The sequence below is a fragment of the Protopterus annectens genome, chromosome 14.part0 (genome assembly GCF_019279795.1).
Source record: "Protopterus annectens isolate FY-2018-M chromosome 14.part0, PAN1.0, whole genome shotgun sequence".
NCBI classification, from domain to species: Eukaryota; Metazoa; Chordata; order Ceratodontiformes; family Protopteridae; genus Protopterus; species Protopterus annectens.
In genome coordinates, this window is record NC_056748.1 from 130367622 (window position 1) to 130383643 (window position 16022).

At 40.0% G+C, this 16022-nt stretch overlaps 1 protein-coding gene across 5 annotated transcripts in view; it reads left to right on the forward strand.

Moving 5' to 3' along the window:
* ACSL5 (acyl-CoA synthetase long chain family member 5) overlaps positions 1-16022 on the forward strand; it is a 630479-nt gene that overhangs the window by 174254 nt on the left and 440203 nt on the right. For all 5 annotated transcript variants that reach the window (XM_044055842.1, XM_044055844.1, XM_044055845.1 and 2 more), the window contains exon 3: positions 9288-9396. In XM_044055842.1, the coding sequence (XP_043911777.1) occupies positions 9288-9396 (109 nt within the window). The remainder of the gene's footprint in view (positions 1-9287; positions 9397-16022) is intronic.

Sequence of the window (16022 nt, forward strand, 5' to 3'; positions counted from 1 at the left end):
TTAATGTACGTTGCAGTGCAGTACAGATATTAACCAGTGTATGCCAAATATTTATTTTCATAACTGAGTGAATTGCATGTTGGTTAGAAGCATAGTGTGAACTGATATGGAAGGAGACAAACAAATACATGTCACTGCCCATGAGTAAATGCATTGCACTGGAGCTATTGCTAGTTATCTTTCTAGTAATTAATGAAAATGTGCAAAATTTCCAGGAGCATATTAATATTTCCAAAGTCAGCCATCAAATTATAGTATAAAATCAGGTGAAACATGATGTTGGAGAAGACTGATCATTGTGCTATAAATATTTCAATAAATAAGCATTCAGAAAGGATTTTCTTGCTCTCTTAATGTAAAAGCTCATGTCTCTTGAACATATTGCTGCTGATGCTATTGTCTAGGTTATGCATTTTCCATGTTATGAAAAGCTGTGAAATTTTCAATATTATTCTGTTACAATATTGATAGAAGTTAATGCACTCACAGTCCTTACATACTGTAAAGAAGACTATATGCTGAACACACTGTTGTTTGCAGCTTTAAATTGTATTTACTGTTCAGAAGATATTTATATTTGTTTGGCTTATGTTCTTTAACTTGATTTTCAGAAAATACTCAGGAATGTAAGAATGTGTATAAGATGGCAGATTTGTGGCATTCCATAGCTCTGAGGAGTGTAGGTTAGACAATCGCACTACATTGACTGCTGTGTGAGTAACTGTGAACTCTTTCCTCCAAAAGAGTTTCTTATCACAATTATTTCCCTTACTAGAATATCACTTAGATGTGGTTTGGTGACCAGAAAGTATTCAGTACCTTGTAATTCTTTTATATCCATTTTCCCTGCCTCAGATTATAAAGGTCCAACAATTTTGTTTTCTTTTTAAATATTGTGTTTCAGAAGGGAATCTGTCTCTGGCTACATGATATAGGCCAGATGGGTTTATATCACAACATCAAACGACTAAAATATCGAAGCACACAACATTGAACGGTAATAAACTTGAAAGCTCAAATTTTCTAAAATGGAATCTACGAATAGCAACACTTGGCCATCTGCTCACCCGTGCAACCTGAAACCTAACTGTAACAAACAAAACACACCTCCTTAACTGTCAAAACACAACCCAGCCACCTAATGCAAGTACCCTACAAACATGTACATGAAGTACTCTACTGCCTAATGGAAAGTAAATAGTAAAAACAAAACCAGCATAGTAGCACACAAAGATTACTGCACTATATACACACACAATGTACAAAAAATGAAGTATTTACATGATTTGGTATGCTTTACCAGTGTAATCGTCTTCCAGTACACAACATGAAAGACACAAACACTACAAACTATTTCTTATGTCCCCCTACTTAAATATACCAACTCCGAGATCGCACCACAGTGGAGGTAATATATTCACATGTAACATTCCGCCTTACATTTATAATTCGTAATTACAGGATATATTAATGCTACTATGCAATTTAATGAGAACATTTGCTACTATGTGTATGACTTTTTGTGTGATAGTATCTTGTTAAAGCTTATCCTGCTATAAAACAGTGGTTCGTAGCAGACGTTTTTCACATTAAACATTTCTCAGTGATGTCAGGGTGTGTAACTTTGCGAGGGCCAACTATGTGAGTCCGGGGTTTCCGATTTCGTAATTTTGAGCTTTTGAGTTTATTAGCATTCAATGTTAAGTGTTTGATGTTGTGTGATTCAATATTTTGGTCGTTTGATGTTGTGATATAAACCCGGCCAGACAACACACTTCTGAGGTTTTTACAGCTGGTTAGTATTCCCAGTGTTATTTGGCCAGTAAAGTGATAGGAACTACATATGCACTGCAGTTAACATGAAACACCTTTCCAAACAATTTTACTGGAGAAAATATTCCCCTCTGAGGAAAATCGATGTTGTACTGAACAATACATTAACATATTATATGTATTTTGATTTCCAGCCAGTAAAGCAATGCATTTATCTATGTAATTATAGGAAATTTTAAGGACAATATAAAACATTTCAGGCTACAATTGCTTTTATCCATGTAATTGTATGAAAATTTAAGGGCAACATGAAAATTTCAGGCTACTTTTTTCATCTACATTGTGTCACACCAACACTGGCCCAGTAATCAAGCAGCCTCAACCCTCACCTCTAGCAGCAGTGAGGGACGTACATTGGGAGGATGGCAAGTACACACACAGTACAGTGCAATTTCCCTTGCATTGAGACCACAGTCAGTCTGGGGCTGGTTTCTCCCTCTTTCTCCAGATTCCCAGTAAGACTCCCCACATTCACAAATATAGAGCTGAGGTTTCAGTTGAGTGGCCAAGCCAAGACCTCCAGCACCCTCTCTATCAAACCAGTGCTTTGTGTCCCTACCCAAGTAGCTGACAGACACACTCTTTGAGATTTGATTTATACACACACACACACACACACACACACACACACACACACACACACACACACACACTCATCTGGGAAAGGCTGGCACAGGTTTACTACCTATGGCCCCTTCTGCCCAGACTATAAGGCAATTTTAACTACCGCCAGGCACTCCTTATCAGCTACTCTAAGGTCCTTAACAAAGGGTGTCCAATCTTACTGTGTAATTTTACTATTAATCCAACTGGTAGTCTGACCAAGAGCAAGGCTATTAGGAGTGGCCCACAGTGTCACAAAATAAATATGGAGTTCAAAATCACAGGAAATACTTAAAACAACATTGCAGGACAGTCTCACATAAATACATAAAACATCTAAACTATTCTTTACTATATTCCTGACTGAATCTAAGAGAAATTACTGTACCCTAGTTAACTTAGTTACAGAATAAGGCAAGTCATATGTGTGTTGAATGCATCTTCTTCTCAGGTCAAAGACGAAATACAGAATCCGCAGTCTCTCTCTCTCTCAGAGACTTCTTAAATTAATATTTCAAATATTACTGGTGGGGTAGCTAGCAGCATGACATCACTTGCTGTCATTTGACTATCCCAAGTGAAATCCCCCACTGCAGCTGGTAGCATTTAGAATCCACCTGTGAAAACACATAGACCTCAGATCTTTTGGCAAATGGCAGAAGTTGTAAAATAATTTACATTCCTCCACATTTAAAGACAATACAAAAGAACTTCTAGTTCTAGATTATGTCTCCTGTTGCAATGAAACTGAAGGATAACATCTCTTTTGTTTATGGCCCAGCCATAAAGTAACGCCACTTCAACCATTCTTCTGAACTTTTGCAAGTTAATCTCCAGTCCTTCAGTCTCTCCTGTTAAAATACATACATCTAAACAGTTAAAATACTGCATATACATTTCTGCTCAGTACTTTAACAAAATATCTCCTCAGCACACATCTGTACAATATGACATACAGTTCTAATACATCTGTAACAAAAGCATCTTACATGAGCATGCTGACATTCACAAATGACACATAACCACTTACAAAATTCCAGCTAACTGGGCTGCCAGAATCTCCTTTTATGACATTTCTCCCCCAAAGACTCAAGCTAATGTTTCATGTGACCCTTGAGAAATGTTGCTTGAGAGGAGTAAGCCTATCTGGGAATACATTACCCCATTCCCTGTCTTGAGAGTCCAGCAGCCTTTGCATTGCTGACCCCAGTACAGTGCTGCACTGTCCTATCATATGCCTGCAGTCTTAGGCTCCATCATAGTAATTTGGAATTTTGCTGGCTGGCCCTCTGTAGTCATATATCCCCCACAGACTCCTCCTGCCTTGTACTGCAAATACTTAGCACAAGGGCCTCCCTATCATGATAAGGTTTCATCATGTTAACATGGTACAGCTTGTGCCCCTGCCTCCTGCCTAGCAGTTCTACCATGTAGTTAACATCACTGACCTTCCTTACAACCTTGAAGGGTCATTCCCAAGCTGCCTGCAGCTTGTTGTGTCTGAAAGGAATGAGAACCATTACCTGCTGCCCCACAGCATATCCTCTAGCTCATGCATTCCTGTCATACCAGATCTTTTTCTGTTGTTGGGCTTCTGCCAGGTTCTCCTGGGCAAAACCCACGAGTTCCCTGAGCCTTGTCCTGAGGTTTAGAACATATGCCACAACAGAATCCTTGTGGGATTCACACTCATCCTCCCACTCATCTTGAATCAATTCTAAATGTCCCCTCACTCTATACTCATAGAGCAACTAAAAGGGTGAAAAACCTGTGGATTCCTGCTGCACCTTTCTGTAAGAAAACAACAGATGGGGCAAATAGTTGTCCCAGTCCCTCTTAAACTGGTCTTCAAATGCCTGTGCATGGACGTGAGTGTAGAGTTTAACCTCTCAACAAGACCATTAGTCTGGGGATGGTAAGAGGTGGTCTTTAGGTGCTTCACCCCACAGTACTTCCACAGACACACCAGCAGGTCTGACATGAAACTGGCACCTCAGTCAGTCATTATTTCTTTTGGGAAACCTACCCGGCTGAAAATCTCTAACAAATCATTTGACACCTTTTCTGTCTCAGTGTAGTACAGAGCCACCACCTCAGGGTATCTGGTAGCCTAATCTACTACCACTAGGATATACTTTTTCCCTGTGAAACTTGGGGTACTCAGAGATCCCACAATATTCATAGCTACCCTCTGAAATGGCTCCTCAATCACAGACAAAGGCATCAAAGGAGCTTTGACCTTGTCTCCTGCCTTGTCCACTTTGTGGCACTGCTCACATGTCCTGCAGTACCCTGTTACATCTCTGGAAATCCCAGGCCAGTAAAAGTTCTGCATAATGTGTCTCTTCATATGCTTTATGCCTATATGACCTGCAAAGGGAATATCATGGGCTATGGTTAGAAGTGCCAGATGGTAGGCTCGAAGTGCCAAATGGTAGGCTCTGGGCACTACCAACTGCTGTGTTCAAACACACCTTCTTGCTTGCTTCCTTTTCCACTCTCCCAGTCAAGGTGAACCCTAGCCAAAGGTAGTTGGAATGGCATCCCTCCTAAAGCTCTGACTGGAGTAGGCTGCCCAAGTACGTAGTGCTCCTCTTTAACCATTGCAGGCTTCACAATGATTAGGTCAGAGGCTGTGTCACTCTTAGCAGTGGCCTGCTTCCCATCTACTAAGATAGGATATAAACTTTTGTGGTAGTTTGGTACCCTTGTTGTCTCCAGACAACTTGCCACTGGCATTCTGTCATCCCCACTTGCTGGTTCCCCTACTTTTTGTTCCCCACCTTGCCTCTGTGGACATCTATATGCTACATAGCCCCACTGATTACATTTAAAATATTTAACCCTTGATCCTGGCCTTGTACCTGAATTAGTGGCTTCCCCTGTTACAGGCAGGCTCTGTTGGGGTGGTTTAATCTGCCTACCATGGGTTCCCTTAGACCCATGTGCAGAACTGGGTATCCCTTTCCTGATGCCCTGCTTGCTAGTTGAAAGTCTCCTTTTTCCCCAACTCATCTGCAGTGTTGCATTCTCAGGCAAAGTGCTAAGGGCTTGTTCCCTTACCAAAACATCTGCCAGCCCTTCAAAAGTAATGACCTGACACCCACCCACTCACCCACATATGAAAATAAGTGCTTACCTCAGAAATATATGCACACACACTTTCATCTGCCTTGTGCCTGTGCACACAAAACTTTTTTCTATAAGCTTCAGGTGTTAAATTAAAACAGTCTAATAAACAAGTTTAGCTGTATTATAATTTAAGCAATCAGTATTTGACAATTTGGAAACAGCAGTTACAGCTTTACCATGGAGTAAGGGGGTCAGGAAATGTAATCAGAGCTCTTGGTCAACATTATACTGTTTACATACCCTTTCAAATGTATGAATAAAACTATCAAAATTATCATCCTCCTAAAGTGTGGAAGAAATTTACTGACCTTTATTGCTTCTGGGGTTCAGTTACTCCCTTCCCTGTTACCTCCATGACTTTGGCGAAGAGTCGGCATTTCCTTTTCATGTTGCCTGCCTCTCATTTTCTTTACCTTCCAGAAATCTCAGTCTCTCAGCTGATTCAAATTCTGTTTGTTTCTGTTTCTCCTTTTCTTCAGCCTCTAAATGCTGCAGTTTCTCATTTTCTTTAGCCTCTAAATGACTCTATTTCCAAATGTTTGGCCTCCAGTTCAAGCCTCTAACTCCAAATGGATTTTTAAGTCCTCTGAGGCAAAGTCGAATGTCCATTTTCTGAGAGTTGTTCATCCCCACTGCCAGTCTGGCTATCTTCCTGGTTGCTGGTCTGTGATGCAGCTCTGACTAAGGCTACAATCATTTCCACTTTAGTCATGTTGGCATGCACTAGTCCTATGGCTTGGTACATCTCAGCCAACTGGCTCCTTGTCAGCTTGCCATAATCCTCTGCTGACATCCTTGCCTGCTCTCTCTAACTAACTAAGCTAACAAAAAATAAATAAAACTATTGTGCTATGAAACTCTGAATGTCTACCATGTGGCTGCTTGGGAGTACAAACCCCTTCTTTAGTGACCACTGTTTACAGGCTACAAGAGTTCAATATCCCCACCACTGAATCCCAATATGTGATGTGGTGATCCCATCACTGCCACCAAATGCAATAACCCTCCAATGGCCCAGTAATCAAGGAGCCTCAGTCCTCACCATTGGCACCTGTGTGGGGGCTTTCACTGGGAAGATAACAGGTACATGCACAGTATTTCCAGATACAGCTATCTGCATCAAGTGCAATTTCCCTTAAGAGCACACAGAGACCACAGTCAGTCCCCAATAAGACTTACCACTGGCACAGCTATAGAGTTGAGATCTTAGCTGAGTGGCCAACCCAAGACCTCCAGGACCCTCTTTGTCCAACCAGTGCTTCGTGTCTCTGCCCAAGTAGCTGACACACGCACTCTTTGAGGTTTGATTTACACACACAAACCTGGGAAAGGATGGCACAGGTTTACTAGCTATTCCTCCTTCTGCCCAGACTATAAGGTAGTTTCCACTGCCACCAATCACTCCTTATCAGCTACTTTAAGGCCTTTAACAAACGTTATCAAATCTTACTGTTTAACATTAATACTAATACAAATGGTAGTTTGACCAAGAGCAAGGCTATTAGGAGTGGCCCACACAGTGTCACCAAATAAATATGCAAGTACTCTCAAAACTTAAATATCTCTACACAGACCAGCCACAATGAAAGGTTTAAATATATTTAATAATAAATAATAAAAAAACAAGACAATACTAAATATATATTCACAGTGATACCAGAGTTCAAAACCACAGGAAGCATTTAAAATAACATTGCAGTACAGGTTCACACAAATAGAAAAAAAAAATCTAATCTAAGCTTCACTATATTCTTCACTTTAGGTAAGAGAGTTATACTGTTCCCTAGAAACTTACTTCATTGGAGCAAGGCAGATCTGGTGAATGGTTCTTATTGTTGCTGTCAGGTCCAAGACATAATGCAAAATGCTCTGTCTCACTAAAAGACTTTTCAAATTAATATCTAAAATATTACTGCTGGTATAGCTTGCAGAATGACATCATTTCTTGTCAGCTGACTTCTAGTTCCCAGGCCAAAACCCCCATTGCTAGAAGATGGCAACATTTAGCATGTACCTGTAAAAATATACAGAATACAGACAAGGGCTTTTCCTCAGATCTTTGCCAGATGTTGTAAGCCATAAAACAATTGCATTACTTCATGCTTCAAAAGTAGCAATTAGTTCAAAGGACAATAAAGAAAGATTCTTAGTACAGACTTTGTGTCTCTAGCTGCATTGAAAACTTGAGAGACAGCCTCTTTATTGCATGGGCTATGAAGTAATTTATTTTCATCTATTTTTCCTAAGGTTTGCTGGACTGAAGTTAACCCTTCAGTTTTCTCTGTCGACATATACAGTACATTTAAACAGTTACAATAGTGCAGGCATATTTCTGTTCTCTTCCGGTAGGGCACACTGTGGATACATTTTAAGCACAAGCACTTTACAAAATACCTTTTTAGCACAAACAACTGTACAGAGCAGTTTGATATACACGTGACATACAGTTCTAATACATTTGTAACAAAAGCATCTTATATAAATCATTTTTATATTCACCAATGACCTATAATTATTTACAAAATTCCAGCTAGCTATGCTGGCAGGATCTTCTTTTGTCACACTGACAATGGGAATTGTGACTAATGGAGGTAACAATGAAGCTGGCAATGGGAATTGTGAGTAATGGGGGTAACAATGAAGCTGACAATGGGAATTGTGACTAATGGGGTTAACAGTAAAGTTGAATAAGGTGCCTTGGTGTGCTCACCAGCTGAGGCTAAGGTCACCTCATAATAGTAAATCAATACATTTTTTCTAAGTTCACGTGTTTAGTTTATATTTGTATTTTGTTGGCATCTATGGTGCTTGGCATTGAGGCATATAAACCATGACTCTATGTAACCTAGAGTGATAAGAATAATAACACATTTCCACCTCAGACTGGTGTCCTGAGTTTCCCATTGACTGGCTAAGCTTGGCAGCACCATCTCTGTTTCTCATAGTGCAACATCCAGGGGGCATTCAGAAGTCCACACTGTTCATGTGAAGTGTTAATTTCTGAGAACCAGTATTTAACAACTTTCACAGATCGAGCTAACATGGCTACTTATGCAGCTGTAGTACAAGTCTGGTAAAAAATACAATATGTATGTTTGATGCAGATCTATCCAGTCATGGAAAATGGCATTTTAAGTATTATGTGTTTCTGAATAGCCCCCTTTGTTAATATTTGTAACAAACCACAGTAATTCAAGTGACAATGCCCACAGAAGAATTTCATGTTGGCCCCAACCTGCACTGACTAACTGCTATTTGCATTTAATAAATATTGTAACATGTAATGAGCCTGAGCCAGCAATAGTTTCACTGATGCAAAATAACCCTTCTTAATAAATACAGTTATTGGAGTAACTGTATGAAACTCTACTATTTTAACCCTTCTGGTGTATGGCGGATACATAATAAGATGTAGGACAACAGGTATGTATGCATTTTACCACCTTGATATACATATGAAGTTCAATGACAGTAGCAAATATCACTAAAGGGGAGTAAACAGGCTAGCTGATATACAAAAGCTTTCTAGGCTGACCAAAAAAATGCACACTTACAGTTAAACAAAGAGTAGCACCATAATTTATCTGTATCTAAGGCAAAGTGTGCATCAGGTGAGGAAATAGAAACCAGTTTTGTCAGTTATAACATATTAAATAACCTAGTTTAATGCACAGTGCAGTAAAACACAACAGTAACTTTTTCATCTCTGACATTTTCAGGGAAGTGCCCGAAGATCAGCGTTAATAAATGATGACACACCCATGTCTTACTACTACGATGACGCCAGGACCTTGTATGAAGGGTTTCAGAGAGGACTGCTTGTCTCTGGTAACTTAATTTTCATGCATAGAAATGAAAAATGTTTATGCTGTTAACAAGGCTAAACAATGATGGACATAATACTACTGCAATGATACAAGACAATATTAATGTATGTGGTTATGATATATAAGGATAAAGCCCTGACTACAACAAGGGCAACCAGAGGTCAACAGCTAGTGGCTCAAGTGGGTCAGCTGGGGGGAGGAAATAGGAGTCACCTGGCAACCTGAACTTGACTAGTGAGGGTGCTGGAACAGATGGTGGGAGGAGGGGTATGAGAATGAGCAGCTAGCAGGGGGTCACCCATTCTGGGAAGAAAGGGCAGTGTTTCCATTTAGCCAATTCCCATCAAGAAAACTCAATTCCATTACATTAAAATGGCCAGGATCAGGGATGTGGGCTTGGCAATCCAAAGACAGTGATGGTAATCCTCATAACTTGTTGATGGATGGATGTACAAGCAAGGGGAATGAATCAGATGCATATGGTGACAGGAGTGCTCACTTCAGCCTGAATTCTGAGGTGAAACTGGACCCCTTCCATGGCTGCCTGGATAACTGCCACACTGGTCATCTTTTGCCCTTGTACTAGTGATAACCAGTATAAAGAAAGTAATAGGCACAATACAAATGAGGGAGCTCAAAGGTCCAGTGGTCATCAGGAAAAGAGACAAAGAACGTAAGGAAAACAAGGTGATCACTGGAGAACGATGGCTGCATACAGCTCCTGCTATCTAGTTAGCACTTTCTGGAAATGGGGTGTTTTTAGAAACATTACTTTTGATATTTCCGGAACAATCCGCATATTTTAATGAAACACTATGTTTACAGTCTACTGATGCTGCTACTGGAATTTGTCATGGAGCTCATATGAGCAAATATTAAAAAAGAATATTTCCCTGACACACAGAATTTAAATAAGTCTAGATCTGTCTGAGAGTAGAAGAAATACCGATCTTATGTTACTCAAAGCTGCAGTCACCTTGGTGACAGTCTTACTTTTTCATTCAGCATTTGCATCTTGACCACAAGAATTTCATTAACTTCATGTTTTGGTATTCTAGAACAGATGGTGAAATATTGCCTTCTCACCTCATCAGGGCTCTCAGATCAGATAAGACAGGATTAAATCACATCTGTGAGTCTGTTGTACAGGTTTCTTCAAAAATATTGTATATAAAACCAAGTTGTGATGGAGACTTCTGAAATTCAGCATGCATGCTTAAGCAGGCTGAAAGGTTATTATATAATTTGAGGTTAATAGGAACATCCCCCTGCATGGCAGTATGTGGGTAGACAACAACAAAAAATGTTGAGTTGTTTTATGCCCAATTCACCTTTGATGAGACTGATGGAGTGAATTCAGTTTTGATCACACCTTGACAGCAAGGAGTCTGATGTCAGTAAAATAGCTATAGTGACTAAACATATTCATATAATGCTCTTTGTTGTAAAACCTCAAAGAAACTAATTGCCCTATACCAGAAGTAGTGATGCTATAGTAACGTGAGATCGAAAAGCCCCCCCCCCCCCCTTTATATTTTTTTTTTGCTTATTTTTCCCATGGACTCATTTTATATTTATCACCTTAAATGCAGAAATGCATGACAGATGCTAGAGAAACATCTTCTTAAATTGGTTGTTGTTTTTTTTAAGCTTATTCCTATATTACTAGCTGAATTCCAGCATGAACAAGTGTTTCTAGTTGTGTGGAAATGGAAAACTGTAAGCCCTTCTTCATCAGATTGAGGATACTGCATCCCAAGAGAGGCCTATCTTCTCGCTCTTTAGATTTAACTTATGGTCTTGCAGAAACTGGTTGAAGATAATGTAAAACTATGGTTAATTGTAGTCCATTGTCATTTGTTAAAAATCAAATGGAATGTTACATATTAAATACTGACATCTTTGCTGTGGTTGAATTGTCCACTTCTTTACCTTCAGCTTAATATGTTTTTAATGGTCATTATGCTGCATACGTGGTAGAAGGTAAACCACAAAGGGCTCATCACAGAGTCCTAGTGTTGCTCATCAAGAACAAAAAAAACACAATGGCTTCAGATGGGCCTAGTGCAATGTAGAAGCCTTACCTCTGAAGGTTTCAAAGGTTTTCACATTGTGCTTAACTTTTCCAATTCTGAGGCTGCCTTACCACTGAGATTTACACCTTACAGAGACACCAGAGTGGAGAGTACTCTTACAGGTGAAGCTATATGCTAATAAAGCAGTCTAGGGAAGTGGCTAATGCTAATTAGCCATGTGATTTCCCCTGGAAATGACTGCTGCTTCCCATTTGCTCAGCCGAGCAAAGCACCCAGCAAAGTAAAATTTGATTCTAAGAGCAAAAAGTGATTGCTTTCCAAACATGGCACTCACTCATTTACTCCTATTGGGAAACTCATGGAACAGATAAGCTTAGACAAGACATGGGGGGATGTTAGTTTCTGTATACATGTGTGGACATCTGTGTGCAGGTCTGTAGGGACATGATTGAGGCTGTATGAATGCATGTTTGCCTGCCTATGAGGTTGCACTATGATGTTAACTAAGGAATCAAGAGACTGTGTGTGTGTGTGTGTGTGTGTGTGTGTGTGTGTGTGTGTGTGTGTGTGTGTGTGTGTGTGTGTGTGTGTGTGTGTGTGTGTGTGTGTGTGTCTGTCAGTTTGTGAGTGTATGGGGGTCTGAAAGTATGCATAAGGAGTGCTTTTGCTACACAATGCATGGGCTGCTGGAGAGAACACTATTATGACAACAGTAGTGTTCAATTCAAAGACATCATAATGACCTGATAAGGAGGTCTTTTTCATTATGGCCAAAAGAGTCTGAATCACATTTGTATTGTTGCACTAAATAACCAAACCACATTGCACAATTAGTGTGAGCTATAAGAGTCTGAATCATATTCTCACTGTTGCACTAATTGACCAACCCACATTGCACAATTAGTGTGAGCTGTAAGCATTTCTTTGAATCCTATTTTAAAATATATACTCACACACAAATATGCCAACTATACACATACACTCTCCATTACCTTTCTGGCTATTGCACTCCTTTCTCTATTCCCCCTACCTTATGATTCACCAAACGACTGTATCTTGAATATTTCTACTTACCTACTCTCAAATACCCCTCTCAGTGTCCCTCTGTAAACTGTACATTTTCTTACTTATACCTTGTACCTGTTATATTCTTGCATACTGCCTTCACCTTTCCATCTCTCTTTACCTAACTCTCCTATACTCACTGTTTAAACTACGTAGCATATGAAACTCGTAGTGTTTCAGCTTCCCTGCTTAGCTGATTGATTACGCTCTCTTCTCTAACTGTTTCCCTGTACTCTTGCCTCCCGCACCTATCCTAAACCCTTCATGCTTAGTGGTTCTCCCTTCTGACTCCCCTCCCCCCTACCCCCTTGAACCTTATATGTAGTGGCTCCCTCCCTGAGGCGCCATCTTTAAACTCCGTTTGGCTTACTGCAGGTTCCCCCTGGTCGACCGCGTGGTGTGCTGCCTGTAAGTGCATAATTCAACTCAGCGTTTGAAGCATTTTTCTCTATTTTATAGCATAACCTGTACATAGTGTGTTATCATGCAGTCGCTGAAGTCCTGACAAATTACGTACTGTAAACGCTATTTTTTATGGCAGTTTGTCTTTGATTTAACCACTGCATGTAGTCGCTAGTGGTTCTAAAGCAATAGCTACCGCATTTAGAGATTCCTAAAGCCAGAATTTTGTCTGTGTTGTTCTGCAGTAATCTACCTTTAATTTTAGCAACTGTCTTCAGTCGCTAAGAGGTCTTGCACCACGAGTCCTGTATGTATGGTTCTATGGTAATTTACCTTTGCTTCAGCTACTGCACTTAGTCGCCAGATATTTTCAAAGCGAAATGCTTATAAGAGGTGTTCTGTTTAACTTTTGCCTTTGATTTTGGCTACTGCATTCAGTCGCTAAGAGGCCTTACACCTTGTGTACTGTTAACAATGTTTAGTTGTACCTTTCCTTGATTTCATTCTGCTATTAGTCGCTATAAGGTCTATAAGCATGAAATAAGTAAACAGTTGTTCTATTGTTGCTTGCTTTTGATTTGCCAACTGAACGCAGTCGCTAAGAAGTTGTTTCTTATCTTAAAGGTAGGAATACTATAAACGCTGCTCGCCTCTAGTTATGCCCTGCACAGGGTGGACAGCATTAACTCCTAATACATTTCTTTACAGCGTTAACTCCTATTACATTTTTTTTACTGTTTAGAAATACACTGCACTGACTCTAAACCTTGTATGTACATATATCTACTTTATACTTGTAAAGTGAATGAACAAGTGCTAATGCATTATAACTGCTGCTGCTAGTAATGACTATTACTTTGGAATACCTGTTACTGTGACTTGGAAATATTTTTTTCTCTCTCTTACACCTATACTCTTCTTACTTTGGTACCTCTCTACCCACTCTATTGCTAACCACCTCTGTTCTTTCTGTTACCTTTTGTTTTCCTAACCCTCCTTTTCTTTTTTTTGTATTGCAGCATTAAAGCCTAGTGCTCCTCATCGGGTGTTCCCTCCCTGCTGGCCTATCTCTCTTGTCTCCCAGAAGCTACAAAACAGGCCATTTGTGTCGGCACCCAGGAAGCACCCCTAGCTCCTCTTGAGTGATGGTTTTTGATTTCTAAACTCACCTATACTGGCTGTATGTCCATCTTGCTTAATTATTTTATGTTTTGTCCTCTGGTGGGCAGCACACACGTGGCACCAGCTTAGGTTGTGTTTGTCCCTTGCTTACCTGCATTATAATAGTTACCTCTTCCCCTTTATCTATTATTACTACTCCCTCCCGCTCCTGGTTGACCTGAAGTCCCCCTCGTCTGCTAGCCTTACTATTGCTGTGACGTCCCACTTGCCTTGCCTTTTCTGTTTCCTCACTGGCTTTCCATTACCTTTCTGGCTATTGCCCTCCTTTCTCTATTCCCCCTACCTTATGATTCACCAAATGACTGTATCTTGAATATTTCTACTTACCTACTCTCAAATACCCCTCTCAGTGTCCCTCTGTAAACTATACATTTTCTTACTTATACCTTGTACCTGTTATATTCTTGCATACTGCCTTCACCTTTCCATCTCTCTTTACCTAACTCTCCTATACTCACTGTTTAAACTATGTAGCATATGAAACTCGTAGTGTTTCAGCTTCCCTGCTTAGCTGATTAATTACGCTCTCTTCTCTAACTGTTTCTGCCCCACTTCGCTCCCCTCCCTACCCCCTTATCCCACCCACCCCACGTGCCCTTAGCCTTATACCTCACATACCCCACCCACTCTATATTTACACCTATCCTAGACTCCTACCTCATTTGTAACTCCCTCCCAACTCTACCCTCCTCAATTATCTCTCCTACCCACCCAAAGCTAATTACATACTCTGACTCTTCCATCTAGCTTCTCTTACTTATTCTACAATCTTAGCCTAGGCCCCTTCATCTATTCCTTTCATTCTCACCTCAACATGTCCACTAAAACTTACAAACCTCCACCCAAGACCTCTGTAACAGAAACTACCCTGTTAAAACTAACACTTATGCTCATTATTTCTCTTGCTCTCACACTACCCTACTTCCTGACCTGTTATGAATTAAATCCTAGCTACCACTTTAACTACTCTCCCAAACATACTGCCTCTGATTTTAAAAGCCTAAACTTCACTCATTTAAACATTACATCTACCTCTAGCTATCTCCTAGCCAGATATCATAGGCTGTCTCACATTAAAATTCAAAATCTCTGGTTTAGGAAACTAAAATACTTACTAAACTTTCCTAACAAAGCTTACCTGGAATTTAACCACTCTACCTTGGCAGATGGGGACATCCACCCCAACCCAGGGCCCTTAACTACTTCATCTGACACCATACCTGCTACACTAAACTCATCCCTTCAACTACAAACCTCCAGTGCAAATACTCTACTCATAGGGCACCTTAATATCCGAAGTGTCAATAACAAAATCACCCATCTCCACTCCCTTCTTGAACACCACTCCTTTGATATTCTCTGTTTAACTGAAACCTGGTTAAAACCCTATACTCAAGATAATGAAATCATTCCTCCAGGTTACAATATCTTGAGACTCGACCGCAAAACTAAAAAAGGCGGAGGAGTGGCACTACTATTTAAAACTGAACTAAATTTAACATTAGTACCCTATGATAACCTGGACATTACCAATACTGAACTTCTTATCTCAAAGCTACAACTAAACCCTAAAAAATCAATCTATATTATCTGTATATATCTACCTCCTGGAAATAACTCTACTTCCATAGAAAATATCCTCAGTTGCATCACTTCCACCTACCCACAAGAAAGTATAATACTTGGAGACCTCAACCTTGACTGGTCCTCAATAAACACTAATAACCCAACTTCTCATATTAATCTCCATGGCTTTACTCAGATAATAAACACCTCCACTAGGATCAACAAACCTAACAACAAAGAAAGTATTCTAGATTGGATTCTCATTAACAAACCTCAACTAAACTATCAGTCCGGAACGCTACCTGATGACTTTAGTGACCACAATCTAACCTATATTATAAGACAAAAAAATGCCTCTAACAATTCTCCTATGTAT